This window comes from Oncorhynchus keta, chromosome 27, assembly GCF_023373465.1.
Source record: "Oncorhynchus keta strain PuntledgeMale-10-30-2019 chromosome 27, Oket_V2, whole genome shotgun sequence".
NCBI lineage: Eukaryota > Metazoa > Chordata > Actinopteri > Salmoniformes > Salmonidae > Oncorhynchus > Oncorhynchus keta.
The window spans coordinates 48504261-48522802 of NC_068447.1; the positions used below are offsets into that span (position 1 = coordinate 48504261).

Sequence of the window (18542 nt, forward strand, 5' to 3'; positions counted from 1 at the left end):
AACATTTGATACACTGCCGATTTTGCAGGTTTTCCTACTTCAAAGCATGTAGAGGTCTGTATTTTTATCATAGTTGCAGTTCAACAAAAATCCAGAAAATCACATTGTATGATTTTAAAGTAATTTATTTGCATTTTATTGCATGACATAAGTATTTGATACATCAGAAAAGCAGAACTTAATATTTGGTATAAACACCTTTCATGTAGTTCTTGACCAGGTTTGCACACACTGCAGCAGGGATTTTGGCCCACTCCTCCAAACAGACCTTCTCCAGATCCTTCAGGTTTCGGGGCTGTCGCTGGGCACTACGGACTTTCAGCTCCCTCCAAAGATTTTCTATTGGGTTCAGGTCTGGAGACTGACTAGGCACTCGAGGACCTTGAGATGCTTCTTACGGAGCCACTCCTTAGTTGCCCTGGCTGTGTGTTTTGGGTCGTTGTCATGCTGGAAGACCCAGCCACGACCCATCTTCAATGCTCTTACTGAGGGAAGGAGGTTGTTGGCCAAGATCTCGCGATACATGGCCCCATCCATACTCCCCTCAATACGGTGCAGTCGTCCTGTCCCCTTTGCAGAAAAGCATCCCCAAAGAATGATGTTTCCACCTCCATGCTTCACGGTTGGGATGGTGTTCTTGGGGTTGCACTCATCCTTCTTCCTCCAAACACCGCAAGTGGAGTTTAGACCAAAAAGCTCTATTTTTGTCTCATCAGAACACATGACCTTCTCCCATTCCTCCTCTGGATCATCCAGATGGTCATTGGCAAACTTCAGACGGGCCTGGACATGCGCTGGCTTGAGCAGGGGGACCTCGCGTGCGCTGCAGGATTTTAATCCATGACGGCGTAGTGTGTTACTAATGGTTTTCTTTGAGACTGTGGTCCCAGCTCTCTTCAGGTCATTGACCAGGTCCTGACGTGTAGTTCTGGGCTGATCCCTCACCTTCCTCATGATCATTGATGCCCCACGAGGTGAGATCTTGCATGGAGCCCCAGACCGAGGGTGATTGACCGTCATCTTGAACTTCTTCCATTTTCTAATAATTGCGCCAACAGTTGTTGCCTTCTCACCAAGCTGCTTGCCTATTGTCCTGTAGCCCATCCCAGCCTCGTGCAGGTCTACAATTTTATCCCTGATGTCCTTACACAGCCCTCTGGTCTTGGCCATTGTGGAGAGGTTGGAGTCTGTTTGATTGAGTGTGTGGACAGGTGGCTTTTATACAGGTAACGAGTTCAAACAGGTGCAGTTAATACAGGTAATGAGTGGAAAACAGGAGGGCTTCTTAAAAGAAAAACTAACAGGTCTGTGAGAGCCAGAATTCTTATGGGTTGGTAGGTGATCAAATATTTATGTCATACAATAAAATGCAAATGAATTACTTAAAAATCATACAATATGATTTTCTGGATTTTTGTTTTAGATTCCGTCTCTCATAGTTGAAGTGTACCTATGATACAAATTACAGACCTCACATGCTTTGTAAGTAGGAAAACCTGCAAAATCGGCAGTGTATCAAATACTTGTTCTCCCCACTGTATATGCTGAACAAGAATATAAACACATTGTGCAACATTTTCAAAGATTTTACTGAGTTACAGTTCATAAAAGGAAATCAGTCAATTTAAATACATTAATTAGGCCATCATCTATGGATTTCACATGACTGGGCAGGGGCACAGCCATGGGTGGGTCTGGGAGGGCATACACCCACCCACTGGGGAGCCAGGCCTAGCAAATCAGAATGAGTTTTTCCCCACAAAATGGTTTTATTACTGTCAGAAATACTCCTCAGCACCCCCTTAGATGATACCGCAGGTGATGAAGCAGGTGTGGAGGTCCTGGCCTGGCGTGGGTACATGTGGGCTGCGGTTGTCAGGCCAGTTGGACGTACTGACAAATTCTCTAAAATGACGTTGAAGGTGGCATATGGTAGAAAAATTAACATTCCATTTTCGGGCAACAGTTCTGGTGGACATTCCTACATTCCAATTGCACGCTCCCATTTTCATTTACTGTTCCATATTTTACTTAACTAATATTTGTTGTCATATTTATGCATTTGGTCTTGTATCTTGTACAGAATACTTTCGTAGTAGCAGTCAGATATTTACAATGTTTCATGAATACTAGGCAAATGTTTTGCAAAGAAGCTAGCTAGCTACCGACCGAGATGATATTAGCAACATACCTTTATTTTACTAGATCCTCTTCTCCGTCAGCCAGTGGAGGTCTATATTTAATCCTTTATAATGTCTGCCAACTATTTGAATGAGATGAAATGTATTTCAATTCATAGTGTCATAATGCACTACATTTTGACATGTTCTGTTGCAGATTCAAAGCCAAATTAACTCATTGCAGTATCCATAATCAAGAATGAATAAGTGTATTTATTTGACAAGAATGCACCTAGTCAATCACATCAAAAACCTGAATTCTAATAAATTACATTGTTTTAAATAAATCAAAATAATAAACAACGCATACATATGCCTTTTATACTGTACATAACATAAAGATATCTGACTTGAAGTAATAATCAATGCCACAAACCTCGAACATCGAAGAGCACCATATTAATTATTATCACTATCTGAGAACTTAACATGTTCTTCTGCTTTTACATTTTAGGAATTAGACCAGCTATCACGACTTCCGCAGAAGTCGGTCCCTCTCCTTGTTCGGGCGGAGTTCGGTGCTTGACGTCACCGGTCTTCTAGCCATTGCCGCTCCACCTTTCATTTTCCATTTGTTTTGTCTTGTTTTCCTGCACACCTGGTTTACGTCTCCTCATAATTACTATCTGTATTTAGCCCTCTGTTCCCTCCATGTCTGTGTGGGGTATTGTTTATTTGTCGAGGTTGGAATGCTTCTGGCTGGTTAGTGCTAGGTTTTGGTGAGTCTCCCACATGCTTTTTGGCGAACACCAAACGTGTTTGACAATTTTTTTCTTTAAGCAATGGCTTTTTTTCTGGCCACTCTTCTGTAAAGCCCAGCTCTGTGGAGTGTACGGCTTAAAGTGGTCCTATGGACAGATACTCCAATCTCCGCTGTGGAGCTTTGCAGCTCCTCCAGGGTTAGCTTTGGTCTCTTTGTTGCCTCGCTAATTAATGCCCTCCTTGCCTGGTCTGTGAGTTTTGGTGGGCCGCACCTCACTTGGCAGGTTTGTGTGTGGTGCCATATTCTTTCCATTTTGTAATAATGGATTTAATGGTGCTCCGTGGGATGTTCAACGTTTTGGATACTTTTTTATAACCCAACCCTGATCTGTACTTCTCCCCAACTTTGTCCCTGACCTGTTTGGAGAGCTCCCTGGTCATCTTAGTGCCGCTTGCTTGGTGGTGCGCCTTGCTTAGTGGTGTTGCAGACTCTGGGACTTTTCAGAACAGGTGTATATATACTGAGATCATGTGACACTGATATTGCACAGGTGGACTTTTATTAAACTAATTACGTGACTTCTGACTTAGGGGCTTCATAGCAAACGTGTTGAATACATATGCACACACCACTTTTCCGTTTAATTTTAAATTTTAAATTTTTAAACAAGATATTTTTAAAATTTCACTTAACCAATTTGAACTATTTTGTGTATGTTGAAATCCAAATAAAAATCCATTCAAATTGCAGGTTGTAATGCAACAAAATAGGGAAAATGCCAAGGGGGGATGAATACTTTTGCAAAGCACTGTAGGTTAACTCCAGCAGAATTAGAAACACATTTAACAGACCCAAAACCAGGCTGACATGCCTAAGAGAGAACAGTCTATGACTTGGGTGACTGGAATCTTTGACAATTTTTTGGGCCTTCCTCTGACACCGCCTAGTATATAAGTCCTGGATGTCAAGAAGCTTGGCCCCAGTGATGTACTGGGCCGTACGCACTACCCTCTGTAGCACCTTACGGTCAGATGCCGAGCATTTGCCATACCAGGCAGTGATGCAACCGGTCAGGGTGCTCTCGATGGTGCAGCTGTAGAAATGGGGGGACCCATGCCAAATCTTTTCAGTCTCCTGAGGGGAAAAGATGTTGTCGTGCCCTCTTCACAACTCTCCAGGTGTGTTTGGACCATGATAGTTCGTTGGTGATGTGGACATCAAAGAATTTGCAACTCTCGACCCGCTCCACTTCAGCCCCGTTGATGTTAATGGGGGCCTGTTCGGGCCTCCTTTTCTTGAAGTCAACGATCAGCTTCTTTGCCTTGCTCACATTGAGGGAGAGGTTGTTGTCCTGGCACCTCACTGCCAGGTCTCTGACCTCCTCCCTACAGGCTGTCTCATTGTTGTCGGTGATCAGGCTGTTGTGCCGTCAACAAACTTAATGATGGTGTTGGAGTCGTGTTTGGCCACGCAGTTGTAGGTGAACAGGGAGTACAGGAGAGGACTAAGCTCACACCCTTAAGGGGCCCCCGTGTTGAGGATAAGCATGGCAGATGTGTTTTTGCCTACCCTTACCACCTGTGGGCAGCCTGTCAGGAAGTCCAGGATCCAGTTGCAGAGGGAGGTGTTTATGTTCAAGTGTCCTAAAGCTCAATAATGAGCTTTGTGAGCACTATGGTGTTGAACATTGGTGTTCCTTTTGTCCAGGTGGAAATGGGCATTGTCTAGTGTGATTGAGATTGCGTCATCTGTGAATCTGTTAGGGTGGTATGCGAATTGGAGTGGGTCTAGGGTTTCTGGCATGATAGTGTTGGTGTGAGCCATGACCAGCCTTTCAAAGCACTTCATGGCTACCGATGTGAGTGCTATAAGGCGGTAGTCATTTAGGCAGGTTACCTTTGCTTTCTTGGACACAAGGACTATGGTAGTCTGTTTGAAGCATGTAGAATCATTCAAGGAGAGGTTGCAAATGTAATTGAAGACTCTTGCCAGCTGGTCCATGCATATATTGAGTACACGTCCTGGTAATCCGTCTGGCCTCGCAGCTTTTTGAATGTTGGCCTGTTTAAAGGTCTTACTCACATCAGCACAGAGAGCGGGATCACACAGTCGTCGGAAGCAGTTGGTGCTCTCATGAATGCTTCAGTGTTGCTTGCCTCGAAGCGAGCATAAAAGTAATTTAGCTCGTCTGTTAGGCTCGCATCACTGGGCAGCTTGCGGCCGGGGTTCCCTTTGTTGTCCGTAATATTTTTCAAGCCCTGTCACATCCAATGAGCATCAGAGCCGATGTAGTAGGATTCAATCTTAGTCCTGTATTGACACTTTGCCTGTTTGATGTTTCGTCTGAGGGCATAGCAGGGTTTCTTATAAGCGTTCGGATTATTGTCCCGCTCCTTGAAAGCGGCAGCTCTACCCTTTAGCTCGGTGCAGATGTTGCCTGTAATCCATGGGTTCTGGTTGGGAAATGTACGTACGGTCACTGCGGAGACGATGTCCTCGATGCACTTATTGATGAAGCCGGTGACTGAGGTGGTATACTCCTCAATGCCATTGGATGAATCCCGGAACATATTCCAGTCTGTGCTAGCCAAACAGTCCTGTAGTGTAGCATCTGCGTCATCTGACCACTTCAGTATTGAGCGAGTGACTGGTAAGTCCTGTTTTAGTTTTTTCTTGTAAGCAGGAATCAGGAGCATAGAATTATGGTCAGATTTGCCAAATGGAGGGCGAGGGAGAGCTTTTTATGCATCTCTCTGTCTGGAGTATAGGTGGTCTAGAGTTTTTTTCCCTCTGCTGGCTCGGTGCACGAAGCGCCAAAAGATGGAATTAGCTGGAGTCTAGAGTGCCCACCGCAAATGGTTGACTAATGAGAAGAGCTAATCTTGTCAAACAATGTTTTAATGACAACATTCAAGCTGACAACAACCGGGACCACTGGTACACATGGTATGTTGATTTCCTCGCAGTGTGTAAGCGCCTTTGAACTTGTTACAGAGTCCAAATGTTATCAAATCAGGAGAAGGAAGCAGCATAGGGAGAATAGGTGAAGGTAGGTTGGGTTTATAGAGATAAGATGGAGAAGTGTCTGAAGTTGAGGGAGCATGAGATGTAAAAGTGTGTGGGATAAGGGGCAGCTGGAGGGATGGTTGGCCATGAAATTAACATAAACATAAAATGGGGTGCTGGAGTGCTTCTGCACCCCTTTTATGCTGTTGTCACAAATATCCGGCCCGTGTCCAGTCATACACGGGGCCTCAGTGTGTCCCTCGATGTCATTCAAATCGTGGTCATCGAGTGTGTGAATCACAACGTCAAAGACGATCAGTGATCACAGCATTTCCACAGATTGAACCATACATAATACAACTTAATCATTGAGGTCAGTATTTTGTTGATAACATGGTGGTTTACGTGTGTCAATGATGGAAGAATCTTACCCCAGCTGTAGGTCCATTTGAGTGTGTGTGGTCACTGTACTTCAACCAGTACTGGGACCATTGGAGACTTGGGATGTTTGCTCTCAAAGTGCTGTTTGAATGTCTTTGGGTCAAGTACAAAATGGAGGAAGTTCATCTGTGGCTTAGATTGAATAAAAAAATGACACAAATGATGAACGAAGCAATACAACCTTCTACACGCTCCAGCACCCCATTTTATGTTCTACACATATGAAAGACTATACCACAAAGGCCAGTACAATAGCTTACAAATGGAAAGGAACCTAATGGCACATACAGTACCAACCAATACTACACACCCGACAGACAAGGCAGGTGTGGACCAGCGCTGCCTTGGCTGCAGTCTTCTGGTCCGCACCTGCTCTGTTCTTCTTAGCAGCCTTTGCATCAGTCAACAAGTTCAACTTCAACTTGAGAGTGGAGCATGCGGTATGTATACCATTGTGCAGAATTACTTAAAATAGTGGACAGCACCAGATCTGAATGGCAGGAGACAGTATTAGCTTTTTGTTCCAACCCAGATCATACCTGATTACAAAGCGTAGCCTATCGCCGTAATTTGTTATGTTGATTATGGTCAATGTTATGGTCAATGGATTATGTTGATCAGGTGTTAGAGCTGGGCTGGGACAAAACCTTTCACGGACTCCTGCCAAACAGACCAAAGCATGAGAAAAGTATTCCAGGTTGCAACAGTTTATCTAGTTGAGAGGTGAGAAGACTCAGGCACACTCATTGGTTCTGGAATAGAGAAGGTGCAAATAAGGTTTGCAATTTGACATCAATAATATGACAGTAATTCTAACTCAAAAAACAAACGTGAATTTAAAAACCACCGTAGCATGTAGGACTAAATAAGGTTTCATAACCTTGCCTACAAGGGCTGGGAAAATTCCAGGGATCTCACGATACGATATTATCAAGATACTTAGATAGCGATACGGTATGTACAGTGACAAGAAAAAGTATGCGAACCCTTTGGAATTACCTGGTCTTCTGCATAAATTTGTCAAAACATTTGATCTGATCTTCATCTAAGTAATCTTCATCTAAGTCACAACAATACAGTCTGCTTAAACTAATAACACAAACAATTATATGTTTTCATATCTTCATTGAACACGCGTGTAAACATTCACAGTGCAGGGTGGGAAAAGTATGTGAACCCTTGGTTTTAATAACTGGTTAACCCTCCATTGACAGCAATAACCTCAACCAAACGTTTTCTGTAGTTGTGGATCAGACCTGCACAATGTTCAGGAGGAATTTTGGACCATTCCTCTTTACAATTTGCCTTCAGCAATATTCTTGGGATGTTTGGTGTGAACCGCTCTCTTGAGGTCATGCCACAGCATCACAATTGCATTGAGGTCCGGACTCTGACTGGGCCACTCCAGAAGGCGTATTTTCTTCTGTTGAAGCCATTCTGTTGTTGATTTCCTTCTGTGTTTTGGGTCGTTGTCCTGTTGCCTCACCCAACTGGTGTGCTGTGCCTTTTTTTCTCCACACATAGTGTTGTCTGTTCCTTCCTTCCAAACAACTCAAATTTAGTTTCATCTGTCCACAGAATATTTTGCCCGGAGCTCTGTGGAACATCCAGATGCTCTTTTGCGAACTTCAGACGTACAGCAGTCGTTTGTTTTGACAGCAGTGGCTTCTTCCATGGTGTCCTCCCATGAACACCATTCTTGTTAAGTGTTTTACGTATCGTATACTCAGCGACAGAGATGGTAGCATATTCCGGAGATTTCTTTAAGTCTTTAGCTGACACTCTAGGATTCTTCTTAACCTCATTGAGCATTCTGCACTGTGCTCTTGCAGTCATCTTTGCAGGACAGCCACTCCTAGGGACAGTAGCAACAGTGCTGAACTTTCTCCATTGATAGACAATTTGTCTTACCATGTACTGATGAACATCAAGGCTTTTAGAGATACTTTGCAACCCTTTTCAGCTTTATGCAAGTCAACAATTGTAACGGTTTTCTAGGTGTGGTGAAGGAGAGTCGGACCAAAACGCAGCGTGTGGATTGCGATCCATGTTTAATCAAACAAAACGTAAACACGAAATAACACAAACACTACAAAACAATAAACGTAACGAAAACCGAAACAGCCTATACTTGTCAACTAATACAGCGACAGGAACAAAGACACTAAGGACAATCACCCACGACAAACTCAAAGAATATGGCTGCCTAAATATGGTTCCCAATCAGAGACAACGATAAACACCTGCCTCTGATTGAGAACCACTCCAGACAGCCATAGACTTTGCTAGATAACCCACTAAGCTACAATCCCAATACCACCACCAAAACCCCAAGACAAACACACCACAATACAAAAACCCCATGCCACACCCTGGCCTGACCCAATACATGAAGATAAATACAAAATACTTCGACCAGGGCGTGACAACAATTCTTAATCTTGGGTCTTCTGAGATCTCTTTTGTTCGAGGCATGTTTCACATCAGGCAATACTTATTGTGAATAGCAAACTCAAATTTTGTGAGTGTTTTTTATAGGGCAGGGCAGCTCTAACCAACATCTCTAAGCTCGTCTCAATGATTGGACTCCAGGTTAGCTGACTGACAATTATCTTTTGGATAAGTCATTAGGGGTTCACATACTTTTTCCAAACTACACTGTGAATGTTGAAATTATGTATTCAATATAGACAAGAAAAATACAATACTTTGTGTGTTATTATTTTAAGCACACTGTGTTTGTCTATTCTTGTGACTTAGATGAAGATCAGATCTAACTTTATGACCAATTTATGCAGAAATTCTGATAATTCCAAAGGGTTCACATACTTTTTCTTACTACTGTATTGTGATTCTCACTAACCTTTTTTTCAAATTTGTATTTATATATATTGTTTCGATGTAATTGTTTTACCCCTTTTTCTCACCATTTTTGTGATGTCCAATTGGTAGTTACAGTCTTGTCCCATCGCTGCAACTCCCATACGGACTCGGGAGAGACGAAGTTCGAGAGCCGTGCATGATCCGAAACACTACTCCGCCAAGCCGCATTGCTTCTTGACACAATGCTCGCTTAGCCTGGAAGCAAGACACTCCAATGTGTTGGAAGAAACACTGTTCACCTGGCGACCATGTCAGTGTGCATTGTGCCCGGCCCGCCACAGGAGTTGCTTGAGCGCAATGGGAGAAGAACAACCCGGCCAGCCTTACCCTCCCCTAACTCAGATGACTCTGGGCCAATTGTGCGCCTCGTCATGGGTCTCCCGGTCGCAGCCGGCTGCGACACAGCCTGGGATCGAACCAGGATCTGTAGTGACGCAGCTAGGACTGCGATGCAGTACCGTAGACCGCTGCGCCACAATTCTATATGTATTGCGATTCGATACTGTGATTTAAATCCGGTTTGACATTCCAAACATATTGCTCAGTACTTGTCTGCTGCAGAGAGAACATGAGAAAATGAGTTCTGATCAGTCAGGGAAATAAGCGCTAAAAACATGTTGGCTCACTATTTCTTAGTTTTTACTTAAAAAATTACAAATCGATACTTGGAGTCTAAGTATTGATATAATACAATAATATTGTGATGTATCTGTATTGATTGTATTTTTCCTGCATCAATATTGCCTGCTAGCTCTACTAATGATCTAAAGAGGGTAACAGCAAGCACAGTAAAGTAAAGCACTGTTGACTCAAGAGAGGATGCTAATCAAAATAATACTAGGGTAGCTGCTGTACAAGTCAAGTAGTACTTGAAGTAGGCGACCCACCCCTCACCCACAGATACAAACATTATCAAGGACGCCTAGTTCACCATCTAAGTTAGCAAACAAGTTAACTAGCAAGCTGCCTTGTTGGTTTCTAAAAGCCAAAGAAAGCTAAACTCATTTTTTCATGCATTTAAATGGCTAGACAGACAGCTAACCCTAACCCTAACCCTAACCCTATCTAGCCAGACTAATATTGTTAACTAGCTAACCATGAGCTAGCTGGCTTAATAACATGTATTAAATACAGTAAATTAAAAACTTGCCCAAGACAGTTCACAGAATTGTGAATTTAAATAAATGTAGGCAATTTATTCATTACTAAATTTAGCTAACAGATAATTCAGCTCTTTAATCCAGAGATTCTTACCTTTGCCTTGATTCGACAGACTCATCCAGATCATCATGGCTTAGTGAGTGACGTAAAGCTTTGGACAGGCATCTGTAGTTTGATAGCCTCATGTATGATAGCCTCATTAACAGCGAATTAGCATTTCATTTTTGGGGGTGTAAATACAGGCAAATATCAAAACGTCATGCAAGCGTAAGTCGATATGAAACACAGCCCTTATTTAAAGTATTCCTAGATTCCCCTATGGAAAAATGAATGGTGAATCGATTGGAACCATTTGACCCCTAGGTTTTACGGGTATTATAGCTCATACTGTGGTACTCTATACCGCACCAGTAACACAACACAGTGGGAATTCTGTTGAATTCAAATGTAATTGATATGTCATTGCTCTTTTAGGGAATTCTAGGGACGGGTCTTAAAGCCAAAATAGATAACTTGAGAGCCATGGAGAAAGGTTTGTTGCATTTTCACTTAACAGAATATTCTCGGGGGATCTGAGCCCTAGGACCATGCCTCAGGACTACGTTGCCTGATAACTCCTTGGTGTACCCAGTCCACCTGGCCGTGCTGCTGCTCCAGTTAACTGTTCTGCCTCTGGCTGTGGAACCCTGATCTGTTCTCCGGACGTGCTGTTTTCAACTCTCTAGGGAAAGCAGGAGCGGTGTAGAGATACTCTGAATGATCGGCTATGAAAAGCCAACTAACATTTACTTCTGAGGTGCTGACTTGTTGCACCCTCGACAACCACTGTGAATTTTATTATTTGACCCTGCTGGTCATCTATGAAAATTTGAACATCTTGGCCATGTTCTGTTATAATCTCCACGCAACACAGCCAGAAGAGGACTCGCCACCCCTCATAGCCTGGTTCCTCTATAGGTTTCTCCCTAGGTTCTGGCCTTTCTAGGGAGTTTTTCCTAGCCACCGTGCTTCTACACCTGCATTGCTTGCTGTTTGGGGTTTTAAGCTGGGTTTCTGTACAGCACTTTGTGACATCAGCATATACCATGTAAGAAGGGCTTTATAAATAAACTTGATTTGAATATGCCATGGACATGTTTGAGGTTGAGTTTACTAACAGAATGTTGAGAATGTATAGAGAGGACACTGTTGTGCAGACCAAGGCTGGGTCCAAATACTTTGAAATGGTTTCCTTTACCAATTTCCACTGTCCTTCCCTCACTCATAGTTAAACTGATAGATCCACTAAAATGGGCTACAATGGAATGAGCAGATTTATTGCTTTGTGACATCCAGGTTGCCATTGACGGAAAGGTGTGTGGTGGCGGAGAACGAGAGGTGCAAGACAGACAAATGGTTCATCCAGATCCAGACCATTAGTTGGTGTAATGGGATACTTTAAATTAATTAGGAAACGTAAGGCGTTTCACACTACTAAGCCGAGCCGAGCCGAGCCAAACCAAGCTGCTTTAAGCTGGCCTGGTTAAGCATCCGTCCTAGTTGCTGGAACCATTACAATCATGCTCTGTTTGGTTTGGGTAAACAGTCGGCAGTCGGCATGATAAAAGAGCCCATGGGATGGGGTGACAGTGTATGCTGACTGTAGCTCAATGTTCATCAGCATAGAACGGTCCCATAGAACCAGGCCAAGACCTCTCTCCTCTCTCTCTGTCCCGATGTGATTGGTTCCAGGCTGATATTTTTACCCTGAGACTCAAGAGTCTTCTGGTCCAAAATAAAGTCGCAGAAAAATAAACAAAAGGGACTCACATAGAGTCTGATAGCAGGACAGCTAGGTCCTTGTTACAGACAGAAAATAGAGCCTTTATTGCAGCCAACCCCAGCCTAGCTAGAAACCCCCCTCCCAAAGAGAAAAGATCCCTCTTATCCGAGCTCGGATAATTTCATCATTACTTCACGCTGGACCGCAGAAATCAAACACAGTCTGTTTTTATTTGTGCAGTTATGTCATGAGAAAGGCTCATGGATGAAATTGCTTTCCCCCCACATCTCCAGGCTCACCGCCTCTCTTCTGCTGCTCAGGATATCTACTGAAGGCCCGGCATTGTTGCATAATTCATAAATCTCCTTTGACCTTTGTAAAAAAATAATAATAATAATGTATTCCCTGTTAAAAATAACAAATCTTGAAATGTGCTTAGCTGGCTGGAGGCTTTACACTCTGATGCCAGTCCAAAATCCCACTTGAGTTGAACTCAGAATAATAATGAGATTGGCATTGCTGCCTACCTGTCCATCTAAATTTCTCACCCCAAGCACATGTTGACATTCCAGCTTTACATTAGTCCTGAACTCATAGTTATCTGTGGAGGTACTCGTATGTTGGATGTGTGCCCTACACGAGTTCTCATTAAACTATGGCTTGAATTATAAAGGCAGCAGTTCATACTGCACAGACAACTCCTAATTTATATTTGTATAATTCAACCATCCAAGAGTAACTACATAAGGTTTGTTAGGAGTCATTAACACTTTAATAAGCATGAGTAAAATACATGTTATTGACATACCGTGTACAGTAAGCGTCGATCAATGTTTAGGTAGTGCTTATAATGCCGTTATGCATTGCTTATGAAGCCGTTATGCATTGCTTATAATGCCGTTATGCATTGCTTATGAAGCCGTTAAGTAATCCTTATGTTGTTTCGACAGAAGGAGATGGATTCCACGGAGACAGGCGACAGAGTCAGGTCTGTTTGACATTTTATTTCATGGTGGTAGGAACAAAAGACAAAAGGTAATAAAGTTAGTAATGGTCAGGTCATGCCACTCTTACTCGGTGCACTGCCCTTCAGGAGCGTCTCAATCAAACAGTAGTTTAGAGGCCAGTCGATAGGGGAATCCACATGAAGACATAAAGGAACAGAAAATAGATTCAAACAGTAAATAGTACATTTTCTGTAAAAGCCAGAGGCAGACATTTCTGAGGCTCTCCGATGACTTGTATGAGCATTATTATGAATTGAATTATTACATATTACTTTACACGATGGGGTTGATGAGGCTAGGATGCTGGTTAAAATAAGAGCACAGAACAGTATGGACAACGACTTTGTCAACCGGTGAGCCGTTGGAACTGTTTTAAGGCAATTCATAGACAGTTTCAACTACCCCGACATTAGATTGTGCCCGTCTTATACTTGAGCCAGTGTCACTTCTGAGTGTCAATAACACAGGACACATTCCACAACTACTGGAATAGGTCCAATTCAACAGTAATACAACATAGAAATGCAGTGGTGTAGACCATACATACGCACACCCGGTTACTGGTCTTAGCTTTGGAAACTAGTCCTTGATTTGACTCAAAAGCCATATGCTTCAATGCTCTTCCCCTTCCCTTCCCTTCCCCATTGACATAAGAACATAATTATTGTGTGTAGTGAACAGACAAGTCAGACTTCTTGGTTCCAGTGTATAGTACTAAAAACAACCTCCACAGTTTTACACAATGCTACATTTACAAAATGGCCGCCTTTGTTTCAGAAGGGGGAAATATGAAGTGAACAATATTGCCAAGTATCTTATGTATCAAAACAGAGTGGGTTTATGTCAGTTTTTGGATGTTACAGAATTCATCTTAATACAAACCCATGTATTAGTATGTTTATTTGCAATTGCATGTTTGCGATTTTTCTTTAAATTTTGCTGCCCAATATCCCAACTTATCACATTATCCCCTTTCCAACAGCAAGAGATGGACCCCTTTATTTGAATGCAAGAGTATAAACCAGTTTTCATTTCAATTTGAGAAACATTTTTTTACTCTGAAGTTTGAAAGATTGAAGAATTTCATTGATGATTGAACATTCCATGACTGAGCATTGAAGGGTCCCATTACCCACCTGGTATGACGTCTCTCCTCTTCCTCTATTTAGCCTTATCTTACAGCTCCTCCATCAGGCCAGATGTGGTAAAAACAACAACTTGTTCTGTTACACCATAAAAAAAAAAGGACCCAGCCAAATGAAATAGTTCTACAAGCTCAGTGAAATCAGGTGAGAGTAAAATAATCCACTTGACCTCTGACACGTTCGCCTCAGAAAATGAAAAGATCAGGCGAAACTAAAACAAAACAAAATCAACACCGCAGAAACTGCATGCAACTAGTGGTCATTGTTAGCTTTACTGATTGCAAAATAGAATATGCACAATACATGAGAAGCACAATACATGAGAAGAGAACCAATCTTACATATTCACAGTCTCAGGTATTTATATACTCTATATTTATTACATTTATTTATGTAAATTATTATTACATTTCTTGATTGATGTATGTTTTGAAATTATGATATGTAAGTTTTTCAGGAATGCAGGGCACTTCGTCTTTGTTCAAAAATGAGACTTAGTCATTGGTTCAGAGCCAACTGAGAGTATTTGCGCTGTATGAGGAGTTTGAAGAGTTTGATCAGGCGGTTTCCGAAACTCAGTCTTAACTAATATGGAATACACTTGTGTCCTATCAGGGGCAAGCAGAGGGTTCTATGAAACCAGAGTTGTGTTCATGAGGCACCAATAAGACAGGCTTGTTTTCGTTGCAAAATGTTGTAAAACATTTTGTAACAGTGTGCTCGAACGAACATGGCACAGGTATCTGCAGTATGTCTACTGCATTTGCCTCACACGGGAATGTTTGTATGTAGAGTTAGGGTTATGTCTATAGGCTGTGTTGGGTGGTAGTGACTGATATGACACCAAGACGAGGCAATAATAGAGAGGACCAATGTGGTTCACCAGTGTTCAAGCAATGAGCGATATGAAGGTTTTGTTCGCGTTTGTTTGAAAATAACAAATACAATTAATACAACTTTCGCTTGTCTTGCGACGCCACACAAATATACGCAAGGTATTTACACCGGCCTTTCAGGAGGGGGATAATGAATGAACGGGAGGCGTAGATAAACAAACAAAACAAATACAGTATAACGAAACAAAATAAAACAAATTTAAATGATGTATTATTTTTTTCCAATATAAAAAGCGATGATAATTATACAAAAATAGAACTTAATTACAGCATTAGACATGTAGTTTATGAAGGGGGTGGTTTAACCAGGCTATTTTCTGTCCTCAGCGGAGGAACAGTGTAATATTTTGGGGCTATTGAGTGCGTCCTCCACCAGGTGAAGCCCCATGCCGTCCACCACCACATTCTTTACACAGCCAACAAAGCCCGTGCTGTAGGCCTTAGGCAGTCTGTGGGCCACCATCAACTCCTCCAAGCCACCTGGAGACAGAACGAGAGAGAGAGAGAAGGGAAGAGAAAGAGGGCGATTTAGAACAGTGTCTGAGGTGCATGAACAGACATACAACACAATCATGCACCCCAGCACTCCCACAGATTGAGGTCACATCCTTGCATCTCCCACAAAGCAGAATGTGTCCTGCCACAAAGGATAACTAACTGCTGTAAAGTACTGTGTGAGGTTGACCCTGGCAGTAGATGATGAGAAAGAGACATGTAGCTCTGGTGAACAGGAAAGAACTGCATATCAAACAGGTGGTCCTTTCTGGAGGCCTGCTCGAGCAGTACAGTCACTAGAAATCTCCATTCACTCCAAGGGGAGCCCGTCTTCTAATAAATCACCTGGATTTATCATTCTCTCTCGTTTTCTGTCTCTCATTCACTCCAAGGGGAGCCCGTCTTCTTATAATTCACCTGGATTTATCTTTCTCTCTTTTTCTGTCTCTCATTCTCTATCAAACACTTTCACACACTCTTTGGTCTATATCTCTTTCCCTCTCAAAGACACTATTTTCCACTTATTTCCTTTCTCTTCCCTCTCCTGCTTTTGTCCCTGTTTCATCTGCTGCGCCGAGTTGGCCTTTCCGCCAAGCTCTTTCCCCCTTCTCTCTTGTCCCCTCTAATCGGATCGCGTGCCTCTGAATCGGGGATCGACAGGGCTAATTTTATGCAAGTAAAATATTAATTAATGATGAGCAGTGAAAGAGAAGGATTTAAAAGCGAGGAGCTGCTTGATGCGAGGCCTGCTGAAAGGATCATGTATTCGAGCTGTGGGGCGTGCTCGGCACCTGTTTGGAACCGCAGCGGTGTGTGGTGTGTCAGTGTGTGTGTGCGCGCGCGTGCGTGCGTGCGTGTGTGTGAGAAAGAGAGGGATTATGTGTGTCCTTCCACCTGCTGGCTCTCCTAACTCAAAACACCCACACACACCTTCCCAACACCTTACACGACCAAATGCATTTCAAGGAAGAAAAAAAATCTACCAGCGCCATTTCCCCAGAATATTCAATCTATCAGCGTGTGCTACTTCAAAAGCCATTTCGCTGAGCGAAGTTCAGGTCAAATGGAACTCAAAAAGATAACAGGCAGACTTCTTTGGTCGTTTCAAATTCCAGAGAAAATAAAACTTTTGAGTTTAGTCAGATTGCTTTTCACTTCTCAAATCAATACCGGAATAGAGTTGGACACTCTTTCCAGACCGTCATCTTACATTTATGACCAATTCTTTTCATGCCAGCGAGTTCTCTCACATCCACTGCCATGCATAGTGAGCGCATTCCTCATTTCTGGCACACACCTACCATTGTTACAGATGGAAATGTACTGTGTGTGTCAAATTTCAGGTTAACCCTATGTGTCGCTCAACAGTACCTCGGTCACTAGTCCATGTCCGTTACACTATCAGAGGGAAGTTAGACCCGGTGCTCTGGTACCGGTCTAAGTCCAAAAGTCTTCTCAACAGCTTCTACCCCAAAGCCATAAGGCTCCTAAACAGCTAATCAAAGGGCTTCCCAGACTATTTGCATTGCCCCTCTCTTTATGCTGCTGCTGCTCTGTTTATTACCTATGCATTGTCACTTTAACTCTACCTACATGAACATATTACCTCCATTACCTCGACTAACCGGTGCCCCCGCACATTGACTCTGTACCGGTACCCACTGTTTATAGCATCGCTATTGTTATTTTACTGCTGCTGTGTAATTATTTGTTACTTTTATTTTTCTATTTACAGTTCAAGTTGGAAGTTTACATACACCTTAGCCAAATACATTTAAACTCAGTTTTTCACAATTCCTGATATTTACAGTGCCTTGCGAAAGTATTCGGCCCCCTTGAACTTTGCGACCTTTTGCCACATTTCAGGCTTCAAACATAAAGATATAAAACTGTATTTTTTTGTGAAGAATCAACAACAAGTGGGATACAATCATGAAGTGGAACGACATTTATTGGATATTTCAAACTTTTTTAACAAATCAAAAACTGAAAAATTGGACGTGCAAAATTATTCAGCCCCCTTAAGTTAATACTTTGTAGCGCCACCTTTTGCTGCGATTACAGCTGTAAGTCGATTGGGGTATGTCTCTATCAGTTTTGCACATCGAGAGACTGACATTTTTTCCCATTCCTCCTTGCAAAACAGCTCGAGCTCAGTGAGGTTGGATGGAGAGCATTTATGAACAGCAGTTTTCAGTTCTTTCCACAGATTCTCGATTGGATTCAGGTCTGCACTTTGACTTGGCCCTTCTAACACCTGGAAATGTTTATTTTTGAACCATTCCATTGTAGATTTAGCTTTATGTTTTGGATCATTGTCTTGTTGGAAGACAAATCTCCGTCCCAGTCTCAGGTCTTTTGCAGACTCCATCAGGTTTTCTTCCAGAATGGTCCTGTATTTGGCTCCATCCATCTTCCCATCAATTCTCACCATCTTCCCTGTCCCTGCTGAAAAAAAGCAGGCCCAAACCATGATGCTGCCACCACCATGTTTGACAGTAAGGATGGTGTGTTCAGAGTGATGAGCTGTGTTGCTTTTACGCCAAACATAACGTTTTGCATTGTTGTCAAAAAGTTCAATTTTGGTTTAATCTGACCAGAGCACCTTCTTCCACGTGTTTGGTGTGTCTCCCAGGTGGCATGTGGCAAACTTTAAACAACACTTTTTATGGTTATCTTTAAGAAATGGCTTTCTTCTTGCCACTCTTCCATAAAGGCCAGATTTGTGCAATATACGACTGATTGTTGTTCTATGGACAGAGTCTCCCACCTCAGCTGTAGATCTCTGCAGTTCATCCAGAGTGATCATGGGCCTCTTGGATGCATCTCTGATCAGTCTTCTCCTTGTATGAGCTGAAAGTTT

General features: G+C 42.6%; 1 protein-coding gene across 4 annotated transcripts in view; it reads right to left on the minus strand.

The window, feature by feature from the left end:
* Nucleotides 1-13125: 13125 nt before the first annotated feature.
* LOC118360235 (agrin-like) overlaps nt 13126-18542 on the minus strand; it is a 409423-nt gene continuing 404006 nt past the window's right edge. For all 4 annotated transcript variants that reach the window (XM_052482562.1, XM_052482563.1, XM_035739526.2 and 1 more), the window contains one exon: nt 13126-15664. In XM_052482562.1, coding sequence (XP_052338522.1) covers nt 15495-15664 — 170 coding nt within the window. In that variant the 3' untranslated portion in view covers nt 13126-15494. The remainder of the gene's footprint in view (nt 15665-18542) is intronic.